The sequence below is a fragment of the Chelonia mydas genome, chromosome 5 (assembly GCF_015237465.2).
Source record: "Chelonia mydas isolate rCheMyd1 chromosome 5, rCheMyd1.pri.v2, whole genome shotgun sequence".
NCBI classification, from domain to species: domain Eukaryota; kingdom Metazoa; phylum Chordata; order Testudines; family Cheloniidae; genus Chelonia; species Chelonia mydas.
In genome coordinates, this window is record NC_051245.2 from 94,084,525 (window position 1) to 94,112,299 (window position 27,775).

General features: G+C 40.2%; 1 protein-coding gene across 1 annotated transcript; it reads right to left on the minus strand.

Moving 5' to 3' along the window:
* Positions 1-27,723, minus strand: OSTF1 (osteoclast stimulating factor 1). The gene is made up of 10 exons (XM_007065611.4): positions 27,409-27,723; positions 13,679-13,725; positions 11,432-11,482; positions 11,269-11,332; positions 6,977-7,030; positions 6,264-6,371; positions 5,678-5,727; positions 5,483-5,561; positions 4,909-5,007; positions 1-1,046 (listed from the first exon to the last, which is right to left on the minus strand). The coding sequence occupies exons 1-10, from the start codon at positions 27,440-27,442 to the stop codon at positions 988-990; spliced, it is 645 nt and encodes a 214-aa protein (XP_007065673.1). The 5' UTR covers positions 27,443-27,723; the 3' UTR covers positions 1-987.
* Positions 27,724-27,775: the final 52 nt, after the last annotated feature.

The window sequence follows — 27,775 nt, forward strand, 5'->3', positions numbered from 1 at the left end:
TTCAAGTGTTTTAAATGATTTATTCAGATTAGGCAATTTTCTCAACACTTTTTTTGGTTTAATATAATATATATAGTTTCAAAAACATTTCAGCTTTGAGGTAAAGTACTTTAAAGGAAAAACAAGAACACTTTTAAAAATAAAAGCAAAAGATCAGTAAAATTCTTAGGCAGGATAAACAGAAAAATATTCCCTCCTCATTTCAATGCTAATGATTCCAACACCAATACAATTCAAACAGCAAAGTAATCCAGTCAGAGTCCAAGTTCCTTCCTAAGGCAAAATTCTCTGATTCCAGAGGCAATTTTGCCCAAGTAAGGATTTCAGGATTAGGCCCATAATAATAAACCAAGAAACTGCTCAGGGCAGCTCTTCCCCTGCCATTGTACCCCACACCCCCACTCCCATATGGTGGAAATTAAAAGAAGCCTTACATTGTCTCTTCCTGCTCTGTGGAGGTAGATAATGCATTCACCATTGCATTATCCCATCTCTTAACTGCAGGGTTTCCCCATGTCAAATAATGCTCACCTTGCCAGTATTATGTTTTAAGCAAGTTCTTATCCACACATAAGAAAGACACCTCAAGAAGATTCTTGGGAGTGCTGCCAGTGGGAGAACATCTATGCTGACAAAGACGACAGCTAGGATTCAGGAGTGTATTCTCGAGATACGAAGTACCTGAAGGGATATCTTGGGACAACTGCATGTTTAGAGGGTTAAGTCCATTCCCCATACAGCAAGATGGGGGAGAGAGATCAGCATATGACCTCCAGCATGATGATTTCAAGGGAACTCTGATTTAAAATTTGGCATTTCCTAGCCTTTGTGGGGTCTCCTTGTGCAAGAGATTTCACCCTCTGTTTACATGTTATAGTGAGAAATTGCAAGACTTCATTACTCTAAGGTATTTTTTACAGTTGCAAGGATATGATTTGGGAATGACAGGCAATAGAGGTTATCGTTTTTAAGACATTATGAAGGAAGTTAATCGGAGTCTTCATCATCGAGGTATTCCTCTGCGTTACTTAATGTCCGCACTGTATCTGAAAATAAAACAATTCTGCTTTAGCCAGGGACAGAATCAGGCATAAAACACAAAACTTTTAATAGTTTAAATTTGTGGTGCTGTGGGCAAACACATGTGAGCAACTCTTAACACTACATTAAGAGGTTTTTTTTTGGGGGGGGGGGGGGGGAAGGGGTATTTCTTAGGGTTTAAGATATTTGTAGGTGAGGAGCTAGCCAGGAGTTGGTCAAATGGTCACCTTTTCTACACATGAACCTTTGCATATGTCTGTTGGAGAAAGTTCAGTTGATGAGACACTGGCATGCCTGCTGCTCAGTTCTCTTCATGTGAAGCTCCAGGAGCCTGGCTGCCTGAAAAGCTTTGCACACCAGAAGAAAGTTGGACACAATTTAAACCTCTCTAATGGGAAAGTTTTAAACACAGAATATCTGATTGGTGAACTAGAAGAAATTTCCCTAACTCACTTTGAAGGCTCTAAGCCAGTCTTCATCCTCTACTTTAACTCCCATGCAGACATCTCCTGTCTCTTCTCCTGTCATCCACCGTCCCTTGTTCTCTTCCCCACCTGGTTGTCTTCTTGTTGACTACGTGTTAGTTTTTAGACATGGACTTATACTTTCAAAAACTGCATGTATAAAACACATCTAAACCTTGTGCTTCTGGATGGCAAGTAGAAAATTGGATACAGCAGAGAGGGAGGGCATAGGACTAGTGGACACTGGGAAAATGGTCCTCCTCACCCAGATATGTAGTAATGTCAAGAGAAGAGCATCTAGCTTGTGCTCCTTAAAGAGATGCATAGAAGGGGAATTCTTTTGTTGTTGGACAGGAGTTCCCCTCCTACAGGAGATGAGCCCTGCAAGGAGGTTCTCATTTACATCTCTTCCAGTGAAGGAATGGAAGGCAGTCCTAACCAACCACGGCTTCTGTCTGTTTCCTCAAATATGACTTATCCTGCAGAGTTGTGTTGTACAACCCATTCTCCATCAAAAATAACTGATGCATAATCTGTTCTACACTGGTTAATAAAATATATTTGATGATAAATTCTGAAGTTATGCAGTATTCAAAAAACAATCATCTTAGTAAGCCAGCCCATGTCTTATATTTTGGAGTAATTGAGAAGTCAATTTTAAACTCTGATCTCGGGAATTGTTTTGCTAAAGGGAGCCCAAAAAGACTTGTTTTTAAAATCTCAGAAAATCCATTTAAGATTTAAGAGTGAGGGTAGTAAAGGTGGGGAATATACACCATCTTGCTTAATAAAGGTTTAGTCCCAGCTGTAAGTGCAAATATCCACACAGCCTTATCTATCAAAGGGCTATGGCCCTTCCAGACACTGCTGTACCAAGGTCAGCCTCCGACTTCTCATTCTCAGAAAGGCCCAGCACATTTCTCTCCTATCTTCTTCCCATTCCTTTTTTCTAATTCCCTTCATCGCCTCCTCTTCTCAGGATCTTCTTTCTTTCTGCAGCTCTCTGCCAACCCCTCATCTCCTTTAAATCTACCTTTTTTACAGCCTTCCAATGAAGAATCTCTAATACCCCTTTGCAACCTTATATTTGAATACTTATCCCCAACTGTATTTGTTTGCCTGAATTACAATACAAACTTTCTGGGGAAGAGATCATGTCTTGAGTTTAATATTCTGGAGTGCATCACACTTTCCAAACATCAGAATTTCTCAAATATTCTCCTCTCCCCTAATCCTCCAAACTTTTAAACACAACCGTTATGATTTGATGTTACTACAGTAGCTTCTGAAAAGTAAACCAACTAAGAGGGTTCCTAATGCTTAAAAAATAAGGTTTATGGAAAGAACAAATCAATTGAATGCAGTGCCATTAAGTACAAACACATTTTTAAAAACATGCACAAATTAAAATATTGTAAAATGAGGTAAAGCAGACAGCAGAAGCTATAAATATGCCACATTCATGCTATAGGGAACATACTGGAAGCAGAACTAAACTTGGATAGTTTGATAGTAGGAACAGGAAGAGTCCTAAAATAGTACATAGCAAGTACTGAAATGTAAATTGCAAGGAGTGCAATAGATGCAGATGCATTTGAAAAACAAACATAAGAAGAGGGGAAGAACAGAATCAAATATGAATGGTCAGAGAAATTCAGGGAACAAGAAAAGCACACATGTAGCTGTGACCGTGTTAACAAGAGGGAAGATTATGGAAGATCAATTTAAAGGAGAGAAGTGAGCAAGAAGTTAAACACTGATGTTGAAATGAAAACTGCAAACAATATTACAAATTACATGGTGATAGATTAGGTGGATATTGATGAAAAATGATATGATTTTTGTTTCTCAGTTGTCTAGAAGGAATGAAGGAAATATTCCAGAAATAAAGATTAGCTTTCTGGAGATGGAAAAGGAAAAATTAATGTAACTAATAGGGACATTAGAACAGAGAAAGATTCAGTAGCAGATGCCTTGAATCCCAGAATTCTAAAAGAGGAAGATAAAAAATACTTCTCATGGAGATTAATTCACACTAGAAAAATGTATAGGAACCTAGGAAAAACCAGTGTGGCTTCTGTTATAGCTGTTTTTTTCTGACCCTACGTTGACAAACAAGATATTCTGATGTTGCAGGAAATTGAATATTATGCTACTACCTCCTAACTTACTTCCATAAAGTACTCAAGGTTAAGGAGTTGTCAGATGTTTCATTAACATTATTTAAGGGTGGTTATAATAGCTCTTCCTTGCCTAGTTAAACTTCCATATAACTATCCCCCAAACAAAACTGTTGCTAACTTTGAATTAAGATATACTTTCATCCTATTTCCTTTTCAACTCATTCTCCACCCCTTCAACACTCCATACAGGTTCCCCATCTCACTTCTATTCCCTCCCACAGTCCACCTATCTCACCCCTGATCCTGAACAACTGACTTTAAGCTTTTTAAAACTGCCCTGTATCAGTGTGTGTAGTATGTATAGGTGGATCTATACCTGTGTTTAAAAAGTTAATCTGTCAGGGGGGTGGCGATATGGGTGGGAAGATTGTGGAAAGATTATATTGACACACATTAGAGCACAACTCCCTTTCTCAAGCCAGCAGGAGGCTGGGGAGTATGTGAGGATAATGGAGTGGGATGTTGTTGATGGGAAAGAGTAGTTTCTGCTTCTGGGATAAGCTGTGGGGGGAGAAATAGGCATGAAAACATTTCATATGGCTAACCACATGAAGTACAGAGCAGGGGTGAGAACCTTTTTTTCTTTCTGAGGCCCCCACAACATTCTATAAAAACTCCACGGCCCACCAGTACCACAACAACTATTTTTCTCCACAGAACAGCTATGGCTGACACTAAGGGGTAGGAAGCAGGGCAGTTGCCCGGGGGCCCATACCACAAGGAGCATCGCAAAACTAAGTTGCTCAAGCTTCATCCCCAGATGCTGGAGCTCAGGGCCCTGGGCTGCAGTCCTGCAAGGTGGGGCTTCAGCTTTCTGCCCTGGGCCTGGGCGAGTCTAACACCAGCCATGCTTGATGGACACCCTGAAACCAGCTCGTGGCCCCCCAAGGGTTGGGAACCACTAGCATAGAGTACAGCTCCTTTCTTGCCTGATTCTCCCTCCCATCACGCTCCATCCTCCAGGAATGCCCTGCTTCCACAGGAGACCCCCACCTTTGCTCTCCACCAGGATACCTCTCCTTTTCTCCCTATCCAATCCCATGATCCCCCTGGACAGTCATGCTCCTCAACCTCCCTAGCCTCCTGGTGACTTAGGAAGCTCATCAGAACTCAGCTTCTCGTGGTTCATCAAAATGGAGTTGCTCTGATGAACTCGAGGTCTGTTAGAGCCCTGCTCCCCGTGGTTCCAACTGAACAAAGAAGTGAGAAACAAACAATACCTCTCCCTTGTTTCTTTTTAAGCAGAGAAGCACAGGCAGCATTGGTAGCCATATCCAGAGCCAATTTCTTCTCATTGTTTCTTAAATCTGTTCTTGCCCCTTAAAAAAAATAAAGTCCAATTATGTCCAGAAATACTGCCCTAGCAAAACCTTTAGTAACAGTAAAATGAAATCCCTTCTCACACAAGTAACTTGGTCAGCATAACCAATGGGAAAGGGCAATGGACAGCTCATCTAGGGGTTTATCCAAAGTCAATAGAAAGATACCCAGTGGGCTTAGGATCAGGCTCCTTCTTAGGAGCTGTGGAGCTCCCTTGCTGCTTTACTGGGTTTAGGTACCTATTTTTGTCTTCCACTGCAGAGTGAAATTTTACCCTGGATGGGTCAGCCTGTTGCACAGACAACTTCCAGGGTTTGCATGGTTTGCAAATATATGCTGGGCTAGCTAGGAACCATAACGAGATTATAGAAAACAAATTGATAAAATATGCAAATTACAAACTCAGCAGTGATTTACACACAGGAAGCAGATTTGCCACACACAGAGTATTAAAATCTTGGTGAAGATCTTTACCCTTTGCCAGTAGCATCTCTACAATATCTGCATAACCCTTCCAAGCAGCAGCATGCAAAGCTGTGTCTCCCAATTTGTTCTGTGGAGTTACAGGGAAAAGCAACAGGATTAAAACAGCAAAAAATAATCCATTTGCACTAAGAATTAACAATAACAGCACTGTAAATGTTTGAATAAACAGGATAAACTTCCTACCTGTTGATTTAGTTCTACACTTGGCTGGGTAAATAACACTTCCACTATATCTACATAAAATGAAGGGAAAGGAAAAGAAAACTTGATGAAATCAAAACTTGATTTCTTATATTCCAATTACAGCATTGAAGTCAGGATTGCACAGAGAAAGGATATAATTAGTTAGAGAAAATCCATATCATTAAAGCCTGTGAAGACTGCTGAGCAAGCACTACAAATAGATACAGAAGTGAAACATTAATGTAAACCTCAGTGACAAACACCATTTTTTTGCTCTTCCCCTCAGCAGTCTGCATTTCGTCTCTCATTTTTTATAATCAGACTGTGATTAAGAATGTCTGTCCGCTTTTAAAGTAAAAGGATTTAAAGATGTTCTATTTTTTTAAAAAACGCATTACATTTGACATATCTGAGCCCTTCTCTGCTGGTTTTTATTTTTATTTATTTTTTTTTGCTAACCTGAATTACATAACAGTATAGACTTTGTTACTGATTACAGCAGATTAAGTAGTAAGTGGTCCATTAGCCCAGCAAATAGAAAAAACTAGACCATAATCAGTAGAGTTGATTGAGTGCTATACTGTACCTTTGTGCCCACCATGGCAAGCCCAGTACAGAGCTGTGCTTCCAGCTTTGTCTAAACCATTGACACCAACTTGGTTATCTAAGCACTCTCTCAACCAGCTCACGTTTCCTGAAACAAATAGAAAAACCTGTTTGTTTTTTCAAATCACTGTTTTTAATAGAGATTTTGTTTGAAGAATTGAATAGCAGAACCACGAAGGGCATTTAGCTCTGTATGAATACTATGTTGCATTAGAACTTAATTTTTGTTTAGCAATTCATTAGAAACCATGTTTGGCAGTAATAGTTATTGCTACAGGTTATGGAGGGGGAAAAAATAGTCCAACTACCATTAAACATCTTGTTCAGAGGACAATTTTTTCCCACCTTAAAAGCTAATCAGTAATGGAATAGGACAAACACATTATATATTGCATCCATTTGCAATCTGGTAAATTCCCTGCCCTCCCTCCCACCCCCTTTTTTTATTTTACTCTGCTACTCAATGCTACAGAATTTAGATACCAAATGTATTCAAAATATTCAGGTTAGCCAGCCAAAATATGCAGCACATTCCGTCTTTATTCAAATAACATTCAAACAGAATGCCTTTGTTGGCACACATGTGCATACATACACAAACCACACACAGACTTCTTTTGGCATTACAAAATTTAAAATTCTCTAAATGAGAAGTCCAGGGTATCACAGTCCAAACCACACACCCACACCCACCTCTTTTGGCAGCTTCATGCAATGGATTATCAATGGACTCAGCTTGTTCAGCCACTGAAATGAGACACACAATAAATTCTGATCAGTTTCTCATAGTAAAGATTTTTGTATTTCATTTTTTTCAGACTCTTGATAATTAAGTCCGAGAGGCTAGTGTACAGAAGTAGATTTTGCATTTTGTTCTGATGGTGCTGAGGTTAGTGGTCTTCCTGTCTCTTGTGAAAGTGGGTTCAAGAATGATGGGTTAGTCACTGAGACTGTTCTACTTCCTGTGCACATGAGCTCAATTCAAAAGAGGCTGTGGAAGCTAGAGGTCCCAGGATGAAATCTGTTGGAAATCTATGGCAAAATTACCTCTAACTTCAACTGGGCCACAATTTCACACATGGTATTTCTTAGCCTAATGTAAGCTTGTGAAGTGACTGTAATGGTTGACCACCAGCATCTAGTGATCTGCACTCTGAAGCTCACATTTCCTGTGAGTGTTCTTTCTAGCTAAGACTTGGAATGGGGAGGAAAGCATTGACTGGTGCTGGTGAAGATCAGAAGGTGATGAGGGGTGCGCTCCAGATGCCCAGGGTGAAGCATGTGTGTTTGGTTTTCCCGGGCCCTATGCTGTTGCTGTGGGAAGTGGCAAAGCTAGTGAAATTCCACAGCAGAGCAGCAGGGAGTTGGTTTGCAAATGGAATGATTCTCTTTGGAAAAACTGAGGTGCAAGCATTAGGCAACTTTGAGGACGTGTCCGTGGTATTCATGTCAGTGGTACTCTGAAGAATGTGGTGGTAGGGGTCCCTTCTTTACATGAAAGGATTTTAATTCCATTGTCAAATCCCCTACGCTATCCAGACCTTCTTTGAGTTTTCCATTTATGATATCACCCAAACAGTGGTTTATAATTGCACTGTTTCATATGTTGAAGTACTTGATTAATCCTGAACAAACGAAAATGCAAATCCGAGATTCTTTGATTATGCACACAAATGCTGTTAAACAATTAATATATGGAGGGAAAAGCAGAATTTGATCACTGTATCTTAGCCACTCTGCAAACAGAATTGCTTAATTATACAGTACACTAAAAGCACTATACAATGTGAAGTAGAACTCTTCTTTTTATTCTATATGGATTGTACTTCTCTCAGAAGACTGAATTTCTTTTCCCATTATTTCGTACTATTGCCAAATGGCAATTTTTCCCCTCAGTTCCTTATGATGGAATTATTATGGCACTTAATATCTCCCTATTATCAGTATTGTCAAATTTACATTGGTTTTCAGTTTGTGCTTCTGCAGGTCAAGCAGATGGAGCACACGATCATTGGATAGGCATGCTTGCTGTATCAGGGCATATACCCTGAATTGGACCTCCTGTAATTTGTCTCTCATTTATCCATACTAAGTTTACATCAGGGTTCAGGCCAATGTACTGTGCCTCAAAGTAGCTTAGGGATGGGGTAAGGCACCATGGAACAGTTTCAGCAGGAGAGACTGAGGGATCCCCACCTTAGAATATCCCATAGTACAGTGGTTTGAGCACTCTCTGGAGAGGTTTGAGCCCCCCATGTTCAAATCCTCCCCCCGCCCCGTGGCAGAGAGGTGAGTGATGTAACCACTGGGATAAAAGTTATAAGGTGGGCACCACCTCCCGCTGGATTTTGAATGGGACCCGAGCTGGCAGGCAAGCTCAGAGGCTGCAACTCAGGTGGTAGCTGAAGAAGAAAAGACTTTGAGGAACTGGTCAGCACCATCGCAGTAGATCATGAATTTGTCACCAGGACACTGGATTGTTGCAGTTCACTCTACCTATGGTTAATTAGGACATTCATAAAGAAGTCACCGCTGGTAAACAAAACAGCGGTCCATTTTCTAAGCAGAAAGAGGCACAGGAAGCCCAATATACTGGTACTCTGCAATTTGTATTAGCTCCGTATCATTATTAGAGCCACCTAGAGATTCTGGTATTGATTTATAAATCTCTTTAAAGCAACAGGCTTATGCTATCTCAGACATCTTCTCAGAGCCACCACAGCAGTTGATTGTCAACCACAATGTATTTAAAAGATACTGTCACAGAGTGACTTGCCCCTGCAAGAAAGGGAGCAGGATTCAGTGCACCTCGACTGATTACCTGCTGCCCAGTTGGCCTTTAAGGGGAGGCACCTGGACTTTACAAAGGAGGAGACAGCTTCAAAGGGGTTGTCAGATGCCTGCAGGCACTGCAGGGAGTAAGAAGGCTCCTGAAGGACCCTGAGTTAACAGGGAGAAGGCCTAACTCCAGGCAAGAGGTGCTGGAAACACAAGAAGACAAACCCTCAGGGAGGAAGGGCTGTGCCCAGATTGTGATTGGGGAGAAAGAAGGCAAGTTTAAAGAAAGGACAAACACTCATGGATGAAGACTGCGTAAGCTTGAGTTCTGTTTTTAAAAGACTTTGTGCAGGATTTAATAAACTGAACTGCAGGAGGGGATTTTTTGTTTTGTTTTAATATCTAAACTCTGTAGACCAGTGGTTCTCAACCAGGGGTACATGTACCCCTGGGGGTACACAGAGGTCTTCCGGGGGTATGTCATAAATATAAAGGGAAGGGTAAACACCTTTAAATCCCTCCTGGCCAGAGGAAAAACACTTTCACCTGTAAAGGGTTAAGAAGCTAGGATAACCTCGCTGGCACCTGACCAAAATGACCAATGAGGAGACAAGATACTTTCAAAGCTGAAAGGGGGGGAAAAACAAAGGGTTCTCTCTGTCTGTGTTTTTGCTTTTGCCGGGACCAGAGCAGGAATACAGGTCAGAACTCCTGTAAAGGGCTAATAAGCAATCTAGTTAGATATGCGTTAGATTCTGTTTTGTTTAAACGGCTGATAAAATAAGTTGTGCTGAATGGAATGTATATTCTGTTTTTGTGTCTTTTCTTTTTGTAACTTAACGTTTTGCCTAGAGGGATTCTCTATGTTTTGAATCTGATTACCCTGTAAGGTATTTACCATCCTGATTTTACAGAGGTGATTCTTTTACTTTTTCTTCAATTAAAATTCTTCTTTTAAAAACCTGATTGTTTTTTCCTTGTTCTTAAGATCCAAGGGTTTGGGTCTGTGTTCACCTATGCAAATTGGTGAGGATTTTTATCAAGCCTTCCCCAGAAAAGGGGATGTAGGTTTTGAGAGGAGTTTGGGGAGAAAGACGTTTCCAAGCAGGCTCTTTCCCTGTTATATATTTGTTAGACGCTTGGTGGTGGCAGCAATAAAGTCCAGGGACAAAAGGTAAAATAGTTTGTACCTTGGGGAAGTTTTAACCTAAGCTGGTAAAAATAAGCTTAGGGGATTTTTCATGCAGGTCTCCACATCTGTACCCTAGAGTTCAGAGTGGGGAAGGAATCTTGACAGGGTACATCAACTCCTCTAGATATTTGCCTAGTTTAACAACAGGCTACATAAAAAGTTCTAGTGAAGTCAGTACAAACTAAAATTTCATACAGACCATGATTTATTTACACTGCTCTTTGTACTATATACTGAAATGTAAGTACAATATTTAATTTCCAATTGCTTTATTTTATAATTATATGGTAATTGAGAAAGTAAGCAATTGTTCAATAATAGTGTGCTGTGACACTTTTGTATTCTTATATCTGATTTTGTAAGCAAGTAGTTGTTAAGTGAGATGAAACCTGAGGGTAAGCAAGACGAATCAGACTCCTTAAAGAGGTACAATAGTCTGGAAAGTTTGAGAGCCACTGGAGTAGACTTTAAGGGAGCCTGAGTTAAGGGGAAACTCAGGAAGGCCTCTAAAAGCCTCTTGGACAGAAGGAGCTGCTATAGGGCAGGGACGCCCTTTGACACACATGTATAGACTGAAGGGGTTCCAAGGCGAGCCAGCAGTAGCCTTTCAAACTCCTCCACAAAGAAGGATATCTAGAATAGTCAGTTCTACCATCACCATGTTTAGTTTTTAAGATCACTCCTTAGTCAAAGCATTTCCCAAAGAACCACAAAAAACTTGACAGCATACCAGAGTAGGAAACCGATAGTTAGAGCAAGAAGTAGGACAAAAAACTGCCTGCATGTCTGGACAGTCCCACACGTTTCGTTTTGTTTGTTTGATTTTATAACCTATATACAATGTCTACCTATGGTGGTGATAGGTACTTGAGAAATGCTGATTAAGTATTCTGATGTACTTTGATACTGGACCCTTAACTGCAGCACTGTTACCAGTGTCCAAAAAAATAATCATATCTAGTAGTTTCTACTTAGTGATATGTAAACAAAGAGAAAAATAAATTCTAGACTTTACCATAGTTGCTTGGAATAAGTCCAGTCCTGCCTTTGCAGGTTCCCTTCCACCAATTTGTGTCACTCTGGAGGGGAAGGGGGAAAAAAAAATTAAAAAACAGTCTATTGCATTTTAAACTTAGTCAGTCTACATGTGACACCACTGCTGAAATAATGTTACTCACCATATCTGAAATGTAGATAATATCCCCTTCTTCAAAATACAACTCATCTGGCTGAAAAAACAAACAAACATAAATATGTGTGAAGAGATAAAGCAAGTACATGAAAAGAGCACAGCACCTTTAGTTTTTGTGGTAATATTGCACCATCCAAAAATCTCCAGTGTCAAGTCAACTGCTTGATAGTCATTTACATTCTCGGCAAGTCAAGCTACTTGTACTACAAGTAAGAAATGTGACAGGCAATACCGTATGAGGCATGTACGCTAGAGGAGAAAGCTGGTAATCTTCCTACCATGGATTGAATGAAACTATTTAAGTGGAATGGGGAGTAATTAGGTTTTTTTTTTTTTAATTCTTCTGCACAATATATCTTTGGGCAAACTGAATCTGTCATTTATCTGTCTGTACTAATGACATGTAATCTAGTTTTTAAAAAATAAAAATAGTGTGGAGAAGGAAACGCCAAAGATTCTAAGACATCTCAACAACTTGACTTTGGAAGGACAAGGTTAAAGCAGAGCAGTGTGTGAAATCTTACGAAGGTTAAAGCAGAGCAGTGTGTGAAATCTTATAGTGGGGCTATCACATCCTTATCATTAAGATTGACAATAGCTTACTGTTTAATAGCCAATTTTCTAAATGTTCTAAAATGTACATAGTGCAAATAAATATTTTGGAAACTGATGAAGGGGATACAGGATAGGACTAGTGATCCAAATTTGAGGTTGTTTGAGCAAAGGGTTTTCTGAGATACAGATCTCTTCTCCCCTCCGCCCCCTGGCCAAAATTATTTTAACATTAAAATAAACTTAAAATAATATTTTAACCTTTTGTGCCTACCTGGGACTCAAACTATGACTATGATCCTCCCCAAACTGATAACCATCCACTTGGGATTGATCTCAGCTAGGATCTGGCACCCACTGCCCAGTCGGAAAGCAATATTTAAATACTTAGTCAGTATAAAAACGGATCTACAATTTGCTTTCCAAACTGACAAGCCACAGAAAGTCATTTGTGTTTATGCTGCAGGCAGGAGCTCTACTGCAAATCCATGTTTTGTAGGTAGTGTGACATCACAGTAAATGAATGTCTCAGACATGCCCAAGTAGCACCCATGTACTAGGAGTTCAAGTGTTGATCTCGGCAGCTTACTGAGAACATGGGGTGTGGATGTTAGTTGCTCTCTGCCTGCATTCTGCAGTGGCTCCTCCTGAAAGCAAAATTCTGGTTTTAAGAGACAATATTTCAAAGTGCTCTTAAAATCCACACTTATGCTTCAGTTGTTTTGAAAATTGCTATCCTGTAACTCTATTTCCTAGTTTTCGGAGGCGTGAGTATAACCACACTTAACATTCTGGAAGGGTACAAGGCACTGTGAATGAACTTTAATTCTGTCAGGTTTTTGGCAGTGAATTGCACTCCTATTTGCCTTGTTAACACCCTTACACCTACTCTAAAGGAGGCAGACTTCAAAAAGACAACTAACTCCTGTACTGCCCCCTTACTGATTGTAATGAAACCCTTTCTGAAAATACTCTTCTTATCCTGGGGATTCTGCCAGGGAAAGGCACCTTAAGTTCTTGGTAGGACTCCACAGTAGCCCTTCTGGCAAAGGCTACTCAGAAGATGTGCTTATTCAGCACGAGTACTAAATGGCAAACTTTTAAGGGGAGGTTTGGTTTATGTTTCTCAGCTACCAATCCAATTAACCTAATTAAATGGGGATAGACAAGGAGCACAAACTAGTTGCCCCTCAAACCTGCAATCATGATGGAGGGGCAGAGGGTCAGCATTCATGGGAAAAGGTGTGCTGGTTTTATTGTAAACACCAGTGGGCTACACAAATGCTCACTAACCCCCATGTTTGATTTGCATCCCAGTCCAACCACCCCCTCTGTCCTGCTGAATTTTATGCTGCCTTTGGGAGGAGGAAAAATAAGTGAGCCCAAGTCTCAGAATTTGCTAATCCTCTATTGTGGACATGTGGTACCAAGGACACACCAGAGCTCACAGCATTACCTAATAGAAGTTGCATGTAGAGGAATCTGAGCTTGAGAAAGAAATGGACAGTGAATTCTTGTTTAGTGTTGGAAACTAGTTATAGCTCTGTTAAACCAATCATTTAGTTTTTATTTATATAGCAGGGTAACAAGGCTGTTTACGCTTTTTTTACAGTCCTGATGCATTAGTCCACGCAATTAGATCACTTTGTTCTATGAGTGAAATGAAAACCTAAGTACTTACAGTTCTGGGTTCAAATGTGTACAGGGCCCTGAACACTTTGACCTGTCCTAAAAAGAAGAAGAAAAAGCATTAATGACAGAGGAATGGGGATAGTTCTCCCTTCCTTAGGGCAGAATACATCATCAGCATTACAGATCTAGCTCAAAAAAGTCAAAGCTGCACTTCCTCCCCCAGTCGTATTATGGTTAATTTAAAATAAACAGCCCCTTATGTGTTGTTTTGTATGTATTAACTCTAAAGTCCCGCTAAGGCTCTACTCCATAGTATGGCTTTCATGTCAACAGCCAGTCTGTCAGCTAAAGAGAACCTGCCTTCTGTGGAAGGACATGGGGCCCTCATCCTGCACCATTACAGTCAACTGGAGTTTTGCCATAGACTTCAACGGAGTTCCACAAAACCAGGTTCTGAGTCTGATCAAAGCCCACTGAAATCAATGGGAATCTCTCTACTGACTCCAATGGTGGTTGGATCAGGCCTTAAAGCACCGAGGAAGGCATAGAGGAATTAAGTGCCTAACATGATGGTCTTTGACTGTAGCATTTTTTCAAGCAGACTATACAAATGGGATTTACGCAGTCAGTTGTATCAGTTTTTTTCCTTCAGGAGTCCCCTTAAGTCCAGTAATGTGTTGTGTTTTTGTGTGTTTGTTTGTTTGTTTTTTCGCGTGTGCACACTACTACATCTTTCCCCTATCCACAAGATGAGTAGGGGGGATTCAGGTAGGGCTTCTGTTTGGAGATTTAAATTAAAATTTTATTCTACATTAGGATTGTTTGTTTTAAATAGTTTTAAAACTGTCAAGGCCACCCACTAGCTAGCATAGCTGCTCTTACTGCAGAGTATCAAAAATCTAAATACATAAAAACTGCAGAACAAGCTTCTATACAGACATGAAATATCCTCCACTGCATTACTTTTAGGAAAACAAAGAAGGACCAAATAAATTATAGGAGAGGGTAACTTATCAGCTGTTCAAAGAACTATTGAAATCTATAGAATTTGCTGAAAAAACATCTTACACAGACAATTCTGCAGTGCTTAGTTTTAAGTGCTTGAAGTTTCAATCATTAGTCCTTCCACATAGTATTTCTAGTTCCTAAAAATTATAATGTTTCTTATGGTGAATCAGACCAATTTGCACCCAGAATATGGTGCATCATGGTGTTGTATAACTGGGAACCACATTCTATATTGCTCATCCTCACAGGCATCCATGAACTTAAAGTTGAGGTCTGGCACTGTAAAATAAACTGTGTGCTTAAATACCATTTTTCAAAAGCATAAACCAGAAGTCAAATGGGAAGAGTTAAACTATTTCCTTAGATGCATTATCCACATGCCCCCTCAGCTTCTGTAAGGAAGGATAGATATTGCTTTCTCTTCCAGTCCTGTTAGAAGGAAGCAAACTTAAGGGGGTTTTTAAAGTTGTGAGGTTTTTTTGTTTTAAATATGTTAGGCATGCAGTGATGTGTTCAAGGAGGCTGATAGAGATAGGTATTTAGCTGTGGAAGTGGTGAGAATGAGGGTCATTCTTATTTCATCTGGCAGTAAGCTCCACAGTTCTGGATTGACCTTTTTGTGTACAACACCCAGGCTCTCACCAAGAGCTATCCGGAAGCATATACTTACTGAGCTCCTGTTTTTAAAAGCCTACACAGGAGCAACCTCCAGGGAAAGACATTTCTGTAGCACAGTCTTTCATAGAATTATATTTAAATGGTATATCTTCATGAATAAACTCTAAAAGCTTTGAGTTACCAGATGCATATAGGCACTTCAGGATATGACTTTTTTTCCAATACATAACTTGACCCCTTAGCTACACCAAAACTTTAAAAATTTGAAGAAGAAAGTAATATGGGACTTGATCAGCAAAGTGAGAACTCTCACACTCACACAAGTTCTCTACAGTCATTCCTGAGCTTAGAAACATGAAAGGTTCAAAACTCTTCAATTAGGTACATCAGACCAAGTTCTTTTTCAACAGGACCACTATTTTGAGAAGTGTCTTCACAGAGGGGCACTTAACTCAGCAAGGTGTGAGAAGCGGCTGGTCCTGACCCCTCTGCACCTGACTGACGGGGACTGAGCGTGCCGGGGGATGGAAGTGGGTGGGGGGGTGCAAGCACAGCAGGAGGACAGAACCCTTCTCCCTGCTCCCCCTCCACCAGCAGGCCAATCTTGGGTGGCACTTGACCCTGCATACCCCTCCCGCCCTGATGTATCGCCTCTGCTGACATGCTGAGGGTCTAACCGATTTGCCATATCTAGAGTCATGAAGGAATTTTTCCCCAGGTAAGATTGGCAGAGACCCTGCGGGGGGAGTTCGCCTTCCTCTGCAATCTCAGGCACAGGTCACTTGCTGGTTTGAGCTAGAGTAAATAGTGGATTCTCTGGAACTTGACATCTTTAAATCAGGCTCTGAGGACTGCAGTAACTCAGGCAGAGGTTATGGGCCTATTACAGGAGTGGGTAGGTGCGGTTCTGGGGCCTGTGATGTGCAGGAGATCAGATTACATGATCATGAGGGTCCCCTCTGGCCTTAAAGTGTGAGTCTATCATAGAACATGTAAATGACTTGTTTAACTACTGATGCTCTCTAATCAATGACCTGCTTCTGCTACTTAAGTTAAAGGAAACAACTGAACCGCATAAGGCCAACCTGGCTCTCTCTGGGCCTTTCTGGATTACTGCTCCCATAAAATGCTATTAGGCACAGAAACATGATGCTCATAGAGACTTCTAAGACTTCCTTTCCAACTAAGAAACTGGTTTGTTTGAAAACTATGAACAACACATACAGTTTACAAAAATGAAATCCTTAAAGGGCTTGCAGTGGCAAATTAGAAGCAGCATTTTGAAGTGCTGTGACTGTTCTGTTACAAACAAGCAAGATGAGTACACAACTTTATTTATGTTTTATAATGTAATTTAAAAAGAAAAATATTCTCACATTAGAAAAAGCATATTTTTCCTCTGAGTAACTTGCAATTTGTTTTAATTGCAGCAGTACTAATGGAGGGCTGTTTTCAAATAAGTGCCTAGTGTTTTCCTGACAAGAGGCTACAGTTTTCTCACACTAGGGTTCTTCTAATCAGTTCTTTCCTTCCCCCAATTCCAACTCTTCTGTACCAGCCTGCAGTTTTTACATACTACCATGTAACAATCCCCTCTTCTATTACACTCACTACTAAAGCTTTCCCTGTCTTCCTCTTCTTCAGCTCCACTCCTCAAAAAAATTATCCATTATGTGTGAAGCTACTTATTTCGACATCTGAGCGAGGCTGAACTTCCGGAGAGGAAGGGGAGGGAAAGCTATCAACTGTATTTGGTTAAAATAAGTTTTGCTTCTGAAGTAGAAGAAACACAAGTTAGCTTGGGGAGCTGTTTATTTCTTCTTTCTAGAAAATGAACATTAAAATAAAGCAATAAACTAATATTTAGTGGAGCTGGTACTTGGCAGGGTGAGTTGATGCAACTCTTCTATTAGAATTCAGGGGCCCAGTTCTCCTGTTGTAGAATACAAACAGTTCCCATTGATTGAATTATTCATATTCTCCCACAGGAAAACAGGACACCAGGAACCAGATTCTGGCTACTGCTGTGACTGCTTTGCATTGCTGCGGCAACACCAAACAGCCAGAAAACCATCTTAACTAGCTTAAAGGGATACCCTGAGTGTCATAAATCACCATCTTAGAACCTGGTGTAGGGAGATTTGATGCAGCACCTCTATGCCCTCAGACTTATTTAATTTTCTAATGGACTAAACTAACCCTGGGCTGGCTCTAGAATCATGGGCCTTGAGGTTGCCATACAGTCATCATCATCCTTCAACCCATTAGGCTTCACTGGGCACAGTTCAAAATCTGGGAGCAGGTGCCTAGAATTGATTTGGGTAATAAGGGCTAAATCCTAGCCCCAACACACAGCATAAATATTGGATTATGCTCTAGATATTCATGGGGCTGAGGGTAGGGAAGAAAGGAATATCTTACAGGCCTCAGAACAGCACTAAATCCAGTAGCTCCTGCATGTCCCTTCTCCCAGAACTCTCTGATGAGTTGGGGACATGGATTTTGGAACAACTTGTGAGGTATTCCCATGGCAATGGAAGTAACTGGGCAGGAGAATGATTTGCCTCTAAACAAAAGGTTGTGGCAATGGGTAAGTGAGGAGAAAAGAGTTAAGTGCTCTTTCCAGAGTCCCTAATCAACACTGCAGACCAGGGTGGATTTGATTTAAATCAAATCATGATTTAAATCACTAGTCAGGAAGACTCAATTTAACCATGAATTTCTACATAAAAGTGCATTCTTGTTGGTTGTTATAACCTTAATACATATTCTTCACAACTCAGAGATCGATGTAGGTTTCAATTTTTAGAAGGTACACACTATACACTTGTTAAGTGATTTATTTTGAAAACTTTTCAGATTTGCTTTACAGCTATATCAGAAAATGAATGATTGGTTATTTCGTTTACCAAAGGTAATTGAAGCAGATATTTATGAAGTCATTGGGAGGTGAACTATCTCCAATTCAACAGGTTAATCATTAATATTTGGAGAATTTTCTTGCCATGCTGTATTAGAAGAACATTACCAGAGAAACATTTAAATTGTTTTATATAACTAAAACAACATTATGTATTCTGGATTTTTTTTCCTTCAACAGCAAACATATAATATTTTAACAAAACAAGCATATGAATTTTTGAATGTATTAAACATTCACGTTTTTTTAAAATAGGGTTTGTTTTTGTTAAAATTGTTTACCTAAAATAGCTAAATGAATTTAAAAAAAAACAAAAAACCCAAAATTAAATAGACTGTCAGCCAGGTCAACATTGGCTTCTGCAGCTAACTCAGTCGTCTTCACCTTCATTTTCCTGTTTGTTCATAATCTGGAAAAGAAAAACAAGTTTTCCTGCTTTTTCAGGTCCCAAACGATTTCTCAATTTGGAATGAATTAGTCCAAAGGAAGAAAATATTCTTTCTACACCGGCAGAAGAAGCTATTGCTGTTAAAAGTGAGATTATCACTTCAACAGTCTCTGAATCCAAGTGCTTAAGTGACTTCCACCAGTTCACTGGTGTGACTTTCTTTAAAACATCATCAGCAAACATATATTTCTTGAATGGTTCTTATTCTCAAACTGGGTCTCTTTTACAGCCTGCTGCCATTATAGGTTTTCCCTTCTAGTGACAGAGTGGTATGGTAAATCTCAAATCAATGAAGGCTACACTCAGAAACACCTCAAGACTTCTGGAATCTGCCGCTCAAGCAGTTTCACTTTTGTTTCTACTGCCTGTCCCTCCCTTCTCACATTTATCTCCAGACTTCTTCTCCTTGTCCAGATCTATTCCGCCCTCAACAATCTTATATTCACTGAACTTTTTGAAACTTTGCACTTTTATACAGAGGTAAGGGATTGACTCTGGGTACACAAATTTGAAGAGGGACAATAGGGTTGAGGTCTGTTGTTTTTCACCTCTATTATTTATTTATTTTAAAAAACATTTTTTGCTGTTAACACACATGTTATCTCTGGAGAAACAAATCCACAGTTTGAGAACTGCAAAACTAAGCATCTCTGATCGTATCTTCTAGACTGAGCACTGAGTCCCATTGGGTAGACAGAAAGATTAACCTAAATAATCTATACAGAAGCCCCTGGAACCCCATAAGATTGGGTCCCTAATCCATGAACTACTGGAACTCATTTTCTTAAACATTACATGAATATATTGTCTCATACTATAGAATTAGAATTTATAATCCCTATTCCATGATGAGATATCTTTGAGCTATAATGCATTTTAATTAAAACTATCTTTAGATAGGTTTTTTCCTCAAAGCATTTTATCAAAAAATCAGATTTAAGTTAAAAAAAATCCAAATTTTTTAAATGTATTTTTTTAAATCATTGATTTTTATCCACCCTGCTGCAGACACACTGTTAATATTCCCACTTGGTTCAATTTGAACTCATGACTCTCTCAGGTCCAGAACTAGTATATAGCAGATTTCAGAGTGGTAGTCGTGTTAGTCTATGTCAGCAAAAAAAACGAGGAGTACTTGTGGCACCTTAGAGACTAACAAATTTATTTGGGCATAGGTTTTCATGGGCTAAAACACACACACACACACAGCACATGAAAAGATGGAGGTTGCCTTACCAACTCTAACGAAACAAATCAATTAAAATGGGCTATTATCAGCAGGAGGAAAAATCACTTTTGTAGTGGTAATCAGGATGGCCCATTTCAAACAGTTGACAAGAAGATGTGAGTAACAGTAGGGGGGAAAATTAGCATGGGGAAATAGTCTTTAGTCTGTGTAATGACCCATCCACTCCCAGTCTTTATTCAGGCCTAATTTGATGGTGTCCAGTTACAAATTAATTCCAGTTCTGCAGTTTCTCGTTGGAGACTGTTTTTGAAGTTTTTTTGTTGTTGAAGAATTGCCACTATTAGGTCTGTAATTGAGAGTCCAGGGAGGTTGAAGTGTTCTGTGACTGGTTTTTGAATGTTATAATTCTTGATGTCTGATTTGTGTCATAGACTCATAGAATATCAGGGTTGGAAGGGACCTCAGAAGGTCATCTAGTCCAACCCCCTGCTCAAAGCAGGACCGATCCCCAATTAAATCATCCCAGCCAGGGCTTTGTCAAGCCTGTCCTTTTATTCTTTTGCATAGAGACTCTCCGGTTTGGCCAATGTACACGGCAGAGGGGCATTGCTGCCAAATGATGGCATATCACATTGGTAGACGTGCAGGTGAACGAGCCCCTGATGTTGCAAATCAGAATTAAGATGCCGTGCTAAGGCCATTTGGAGAATTTTACACAGAACCTGCTTGTTCTATATCCAGTGATCTTGAGTATCACTTGTCTCATTTTTATCACCACCAGACTCATGCAAAATAGTTCTATGTCTTTGTGGATTTTAAAGTTTCAGGATTAAGAACTGACAAAAATAAACTGCTTTTTCATTGGAACTACTTTAGATAAATAAATTTGTTAGCCCCAGAAAAGCTACCAAGGTCTATCATAGGTATTTCTAATGCATCCATCACAGTATTTAATGCAGGATATTTAATATCCTGATGCTGCAAAGAGTTATGAATGCAAGAAGTCCCACTGAATGCATAAGTCTGGATGAGTATTCTGTTGAAGAGATTGATTAAATGTAGATAAACTTGCAAAATGGAAGGCCATGCAAATCTGTTTGCTAATGGTGGCCTATATGGAGAGTAAGTTAGAGCACCTTAGCTATACTAATACTGTATCAATCAGCACCTCAAATATTGTAGGTGCCCAGAGTGTTTAACAGTTGTTTAAAAACAAACTGTATTGGGATATCTTCAAGGAAAAGGTATGAAAAATTATTTAACATAAAATTTACTTGCAAATAACTTTACAAGTGACGTTCAGGTGTCCCCCTGTTTAATACTGGGAACTTCATTTATTCACAGAGGTCTTGATCCTGCAGTCTGTGGTATGCAAGCAGACTACTGCACTTACATGGAGCTGGGCTCTGCACAGCAGTCCACCCAAGTGCAATGACTATCCAGACTGGGGCCAGAAATATCAGTTCGTATTTCCAGTGGTGTGTGGGGGTGTTAAACAAACAAACAAAAAAAAACCCGCAGCAATTCAGTGCTCCTTAAATCCACTTTCTAAGTCATGTCTGGCTAGCAGAAAGTTTTCTTTGGCTAGCAAGGGGACCTAAACTATCAGTGAATCTAGAATGTAAGCATTTGTTTAAAAAACAAAAACAACAAAATTCCTCTGGTTCCAAAGACTTTCCAAGTATGAATGAATGCAGTGTTCCCTTCAGTGCCTCCTCTTCAGCTTTTCTTTTCTGAACCATGAAATTAACAAGAATCTTATCAGTTTCACTACTGATATTTTACAATCCTGTTTGCAAGTGTGAAGATCTATTAGTGGCTGCATTTATCTGCATTAAAACAATTAACACTTATAAAAGTTGTTAAAAATAGGAACTAACCCTATGCATACGTTACACCACAAATGACTGCATAACCTTATCCTGTATAGCTCAGTTTTCCTCTTGCCATCCCTCTTCCCTATCCAATATCTCATTTTAAACTGTAAGGTTCTTGGGGCAGGATCTTTTCTTTTCCTTGTGAAGTGCTCTGCACACCTATGTGGCTAACTTATTTAATCTAGAGGATGGAGAAGTAATGCATTTTTAGCTGTTACCAGCACACTCCAAGAAGTTTGCCATAGATCTATGTACAGACAGTCCTTGGACTTACGACACAATTGGTTCCTGAAAATTGCGTCGTAAGTCGAAACGTCGTAACTCAGAACCGCAATACACTCCATTGCGGGACCAAGCATCATAAAGTTGAACCCAATTGTCATAATCGAATCAGGGGGTCAATTCAGAAACGTTGTAAGTGCCATTCGTTGTAAGTTGAACGTCATAAAGTCGAGGACTGCCTGTACTGTTCTTATTCAGAAATACTGTATTACTGGACATAGAGCATAGTCCAAGAGCACAGCTGGCAATGGCAATTCACTTTGTCAGGTTTGCAATGTTTGTAAATAGGATTAACATCCTCAACACAAAAATGTAAATAAGTTAAAAAACTCTAAAAAGGGCAATGTGGTTTGAGGATAGAATGGAACTGCTGAAAAAAAAAGGAGGATCCAAAACTTGCATAGTACTGACTATTGACAATAACTGAAATTTTCATCTTACTCCCATTCACCTCATTTGAATTACCAAGAACAGACATATCTGGAATAGGGCACATTGTTCTATTCTTGCTTCCTAGCACATACAGGGTAGAGATAGCAAAATTTTCACAGGGGATAAAAAAAATAAATACAGCAGTCCAGGAAAGACTTTTTCCACTGACCCAAGAACCAGGTTCTCTGCTTAACCAGCTGAGAAACATGTCATATGATTTCCCAAAGACCACAGATGCCCGAAAATGAAGTCGGAGGTGATTGGGTGGAGGGAGGCAGCATCAGATTTGTAACTTCATTTGGCATGTAAGTAGATTATGTGACAGGATTACTAAACATACACAGCTGTTGTCCAATACTAAACTTTCAAATGTTAAGATTATATATACTTATTTGGCTAGGATTCTTTTTTAAAGTAACCATCATTTGCCCCCTCCCAGAGTTCTAAAACTTTTTTCTTAATGTGTACAATTCTTGATAGATTATCTCATGGTTCAGCCCCCGTCCAATTTGCAATCATATAACATCCCTGTGGCAACTACAGTTGTTGCTTGTATGCAAAACAGATATTAGGAGAGTGCTTATGTATTTTTAGGTATTTTCATTGTGATTTTTTTTCTTTCTTTCTTAAAAAAAGGCCAATCAACTATTTCTTCCTCCCATCTGTTCACTTTCTGTCTACTACTAGAAATGCTTCTCTGCCACCTGGTCTGTCTCTTCTTTCTGCTCTGCTTTTCTGGACATTCCTCTGCTGGTGGTGGTTGCAATACCTGAAGACAGCTCCTGTTTTCTTATCTACTTCACTTATGTAGTAGCAGCCCAGAGTAGAGGTAGCTAGGCTTGTTACTCCTTATTCCTGCCTGGCTTTACATACTGGACACCTAGCAGCTGTGAACAAGAAAAATCCAGCACAGTGTGACCAACCACCATCAGGAGGTGCTCTCCAAGGAGAACTCCTACAGAGTATCCCATTGCCAAGGAAATTATACCACTGGCTGTGCTCCTCATAGCTTTATATGTCTACTTCTTTGTAACAGTGGGTACCTTTTGGAACATTTAGAACCACAAAACAAAGATTCATAGGAAAACGATAGTATTATAGGCTAATACAAGTAGCCTTATCGAGATGAAAAGCACAATATAGCCTTCATATAAAAATGGCGTCTTAATACCTTTAAAAAAAGACTGACAGCCTCTCCCTGAAATGGCCTGACAAGTTATTGCTGTGAAAACTGTCTGCACAAGGCATTCTCTCAAGAATTAAGAAGTTTAGAAATGTTCAGTCAATTATCCCTTTAAAAAGTATCTGAGAGGTAATCCAGTTTATAATTTATCTGTACAAATAGGTCTACAGATTACAAACTCATTGAAAAACCTTTTTTAAAAACCAAATTCTAACTAACCTGTCTGGTAAATTAGAAGATTAATACAATTAATTAAAGACATAAAGATCACCCATTCACACTTGGGTCTTAAAACTGGGTCAACTCTACTAGGAATCCTCTGAATTTCACTCAGCTATAATCTTTTACAGAAAGACAAACAGTGATAGTTCCATCAGCATTTTTTAAAGCCTCATTTTCAAAGGGGCTTAGCATTCAGCAATGAAGGGGAACATCCATCACAGGCTGAAACTTGGCATTTAATGTTCAGCTGATTTTTATTTTCTATTTTTTACTGTGCTCATCACCACAACATTTGACTGCCTTCCATAGTACAGTAAGCAATGTGAGTATACATCTGTCACATTTGTCCTCTCCTCCTCTCCCCAAAGTGGTGTGTCTTGTTTTGGTAGGGCTTTTTGTGCTGTTCTTGCTTGTGGTTTTTTTTTTTTAATTATTATTTATTTCTTCTTTAAATATAGCTGTTGCTATGTGTTTGTTATTAGAGAAGACAAGGTCAAAGAAATGGGTCTTACACTTGGAATGGAAACAAATGAGGTTTGTAATGGTCCTTACTTCCTGGGGGAGTTTTGTTCCTTGATTTTGGAGAAGTCTTAGAGAAAGTTCTGTCTCCCACACAGACAAGCTTTATTCTTATCGTTGAGTTCCACTGTGCCAAATGTGCAAAGCTGTTGACCATGGATGGTGAGTATCATAGGCTGGGGGAGGCTGTGCCTCCCCAAACAGCCTGTCGTGGTCCTGCCCATGTTCTGCCCCCAGACCCTCTCCTGCCATTCCTGGCATTGTACCCTGACCCAGACTGGCTGGGGCTGGCCGGCCTGCCCAGGTATATTTGTATTTCTGCAGTCCAGCCAAGAGGTGATGAAGGCATGAATAATATTTTTATACCTAGTGGGTGGCGTGTGTTTGTTGTGGGGCAATAATTTGATAGGGGAATGTCCATTTTCAGGTCCTACAAGGGGTTTTGCTTGTGTGACTTTAAACAGTCAAATGCAAAGAAGTTACTTTTAAAAACTGGCTATTTAGTCAACACTATCAACTGGGTACTTTAAGTATTTCAAGAAATATAGCAAGTGGCCAAGATATTGAAGATGAAAAATATTTTAGTGGGCACGTGGTAATTCTATGAGAGGCACCAGTCACAGCTCCACAATTACTTTAGAGTTAAGTTCTGCACTTAAAATAGGGATTCAACCTCTTATCTGTTAAAAATACAGTATATTCTCCCCCAAAATACAGCACTTAATATAGAATTTTCTGATCATTTAAAAATCTGTTAATTAGTTTTTCCAAACAAACTTTGTGACATCTAAATAAGGATGTGTTACATATTCCAACTACATTAAAGACTAGATCCTGCAAATTATTCAGGAAATTAGTCCTTACTCAGGAGCTTAGTTAGATTAAATTTGTGTAACGGTTAAGGATCATCTCCTGCTCAGAGGCCCTTCCTTCCTCCATTCAGATAAATAGGCGAAGCTTCTGTTCTCCCGGTCTCCAAACACAAGTAGAAGGGGATATTCAATGAAATTGAGAAGTAGCAAAGTCAAAACTGATGAAGGAAATACTTTTTCAAACAATGCTGTTAGACTGGAACTCACTGTCACAGGATATCGAGGCCAATAATTTCACAAAAATCAAAAAAGGGCCTGGACATTTGTATAGATAGCAATATCCCAAGTTTTGACAATTAATGCTAAAAGGATTATTGGAAGGGATAGAAAACCTCATGTTTCTTGGCTTAACTACCCTCCATCTATTAAGGATTAGGACGAGACATTCATGGGGGCAGATTATCCCACATCAGTCTTCTGTGGGATTTCTTGCACCTTCCTGGAAATTGACAGGATACTGGACTAGATACACCATAAATCTGATCCAATATGGCGATTTCTAAATTCCAATGACAATTTTGTTATTAATTCTAACAGAACCAAAACTGATGGTGGCTCATTAAAGGAGCCATGATTCTATTGGTAAATATGCATTGCTTCACAAAATGTGTATGTTTATAATTAAACTGCATCTCTTTGAGTAAACCAAGCATGTAGTATAGCTTTTGGTTTCTCTTTAAGAGATGCTATCGAGAAGTTTAAGTCACCAGATAACTTTCCTTTGCACAAGCATACAGACTGGCATAGTTAATTTCTCCCTCTTTTTTTTTTTTTAAAGAAAATTACTAAAATGACTGAATTAAAAATGGTATTTTACCTAAGTCTAAAAAGGAGAAAAAGAGCTGTAGCATATATATAAAACCCTCAATTCCTTCACACACACTTATTTTAGAAAATGCAAGAACTAGTAAAGTGTTAGCATTTTTTTAAAATGGAAATAGACCATTCCCTACTTAACAGCAAACTAGATTTAGGATCTAATCAGCGCTTAATTTGTGCCAGGGCTGAGCCCAGGCACTTCTAGGCTTGGCAGTTCAAAGCCCCGGCACCTCTGGGTTTATACTATGTCAGTTATTAAAGTAACAAAACTGCTCAGGCCTTGGCACCTCTTTCATTACAAATCAAGCACTGAATCATCTTGATAGCATCTTTTCCTAAACGGAAATTTAAGCAACAGGATATTGTCACATATTTGCAAATGACAGAAAATTCAAAAGTTTAAGGGTGACAACTCTAAGCACCTTAAAAGTCATTGGATCCCAGGAGATCATACCTTGTATAGAGCCCTGGATCCTTATCCAAGGCTCCATTCAACAGAGGACAAACTGTGTATTCAGGCTTTGGAAGAAGATAGTCTTCTGTGCTTTGGCAATTTCAACACGCTTTTACCGATCAAGCCTGGAGAGTTCACAACTCATTCTCTGATCTTTCATCAGTTATTGTCACAATTTTAATGCATTTTTTTTGGTAATAATAACTGAAAAAAAGTCTTGTCTTTTTAGGAGCAAGTCTCAGATTTATAGCAAGTACTAAATCACAGAATGCTATCGCAAGTAAGGAAAACTGCTCCCAAGAAGGGTGCTTGTTAGAACACCTCTTCCCACGTGGAGGCACCATAGTGACAATCAGCTTCAACTTTCTAGCTTGACATGCCTTAGTCACAGAATAATTCTCGGTGCATATGTTGCAGCTTGTTCAGCGAGCAGCCTTAGAAGAGCATTTTAACCGAGGCTTGTTTCCGTCCTTCCGCAATTGTCATGCAGCAACGAGTTTACTAAAAAGGGTTGTAAAATGATCCCAAGACCATTTGTTTCTGCGTCTTCCTCCTCGCCACAAAGCCTCAGCGGGGGCTTTAAGAGCTCAGCTCACTTCCTACTTCTCGGCCACTAGCAAGTGCGCTCTGACAGTGACAGCCCGAGCCACGTCCCAGATAAAAAGGAAGCCCCTCGCCCTGGAGCCATAACCTTCCTGGTGCTCTGCCAGCCCGAGGAGCCTGCCCCTCCCACCCCTTCTTCAGCACATCGCAAAGGGGGCCCCGCGCCGGACACATAAAAAGGGAGCGAGGAAAAACATCGCCCACGTGTCAGAGCCCAGCTCCGTGTCTAGCGCCGAGCATGAACTTCAGGCCCGTGTGATGCAAGTGCAGGCGGGGTGCAAGGCGGCTGCTGTTCCTGTGCAGGAGGAGCGCGGCGACAGGCCGCTCCCTTACCTGGTTTGGCTGGTTTAGGTGGCGGCTTGGACATCGCGGCGGCTTGGCTTAGCACAGAGCCGGGAAACCCCTTCCTCCGCCTCCCCGCAAACTGCCCTGGGCCGGTCCCTCCTCCTGCCCGGTAACCTGAGCCCAGCGGCGGCGGAGCCCCTCCTCTGCAGCGGGCGCGGGGCTCAAGGCGGAGCGGCGGCGGCTGTCCCAGCAGCGAGTCCCGGCGGAGTGCGCGCACTGCGGGCGCGGTGAGGAAGTGAGAGGAGCCGGAGCAGCAGCGAGCCGGCCGCTGGGCGCTGCTCCCTCTAGGGGCGGCTGCGGGACCAGGCGGACAGCGGGGCTGCAGGGGTGGACCCGGCAGCGCGAGGCAACCAAT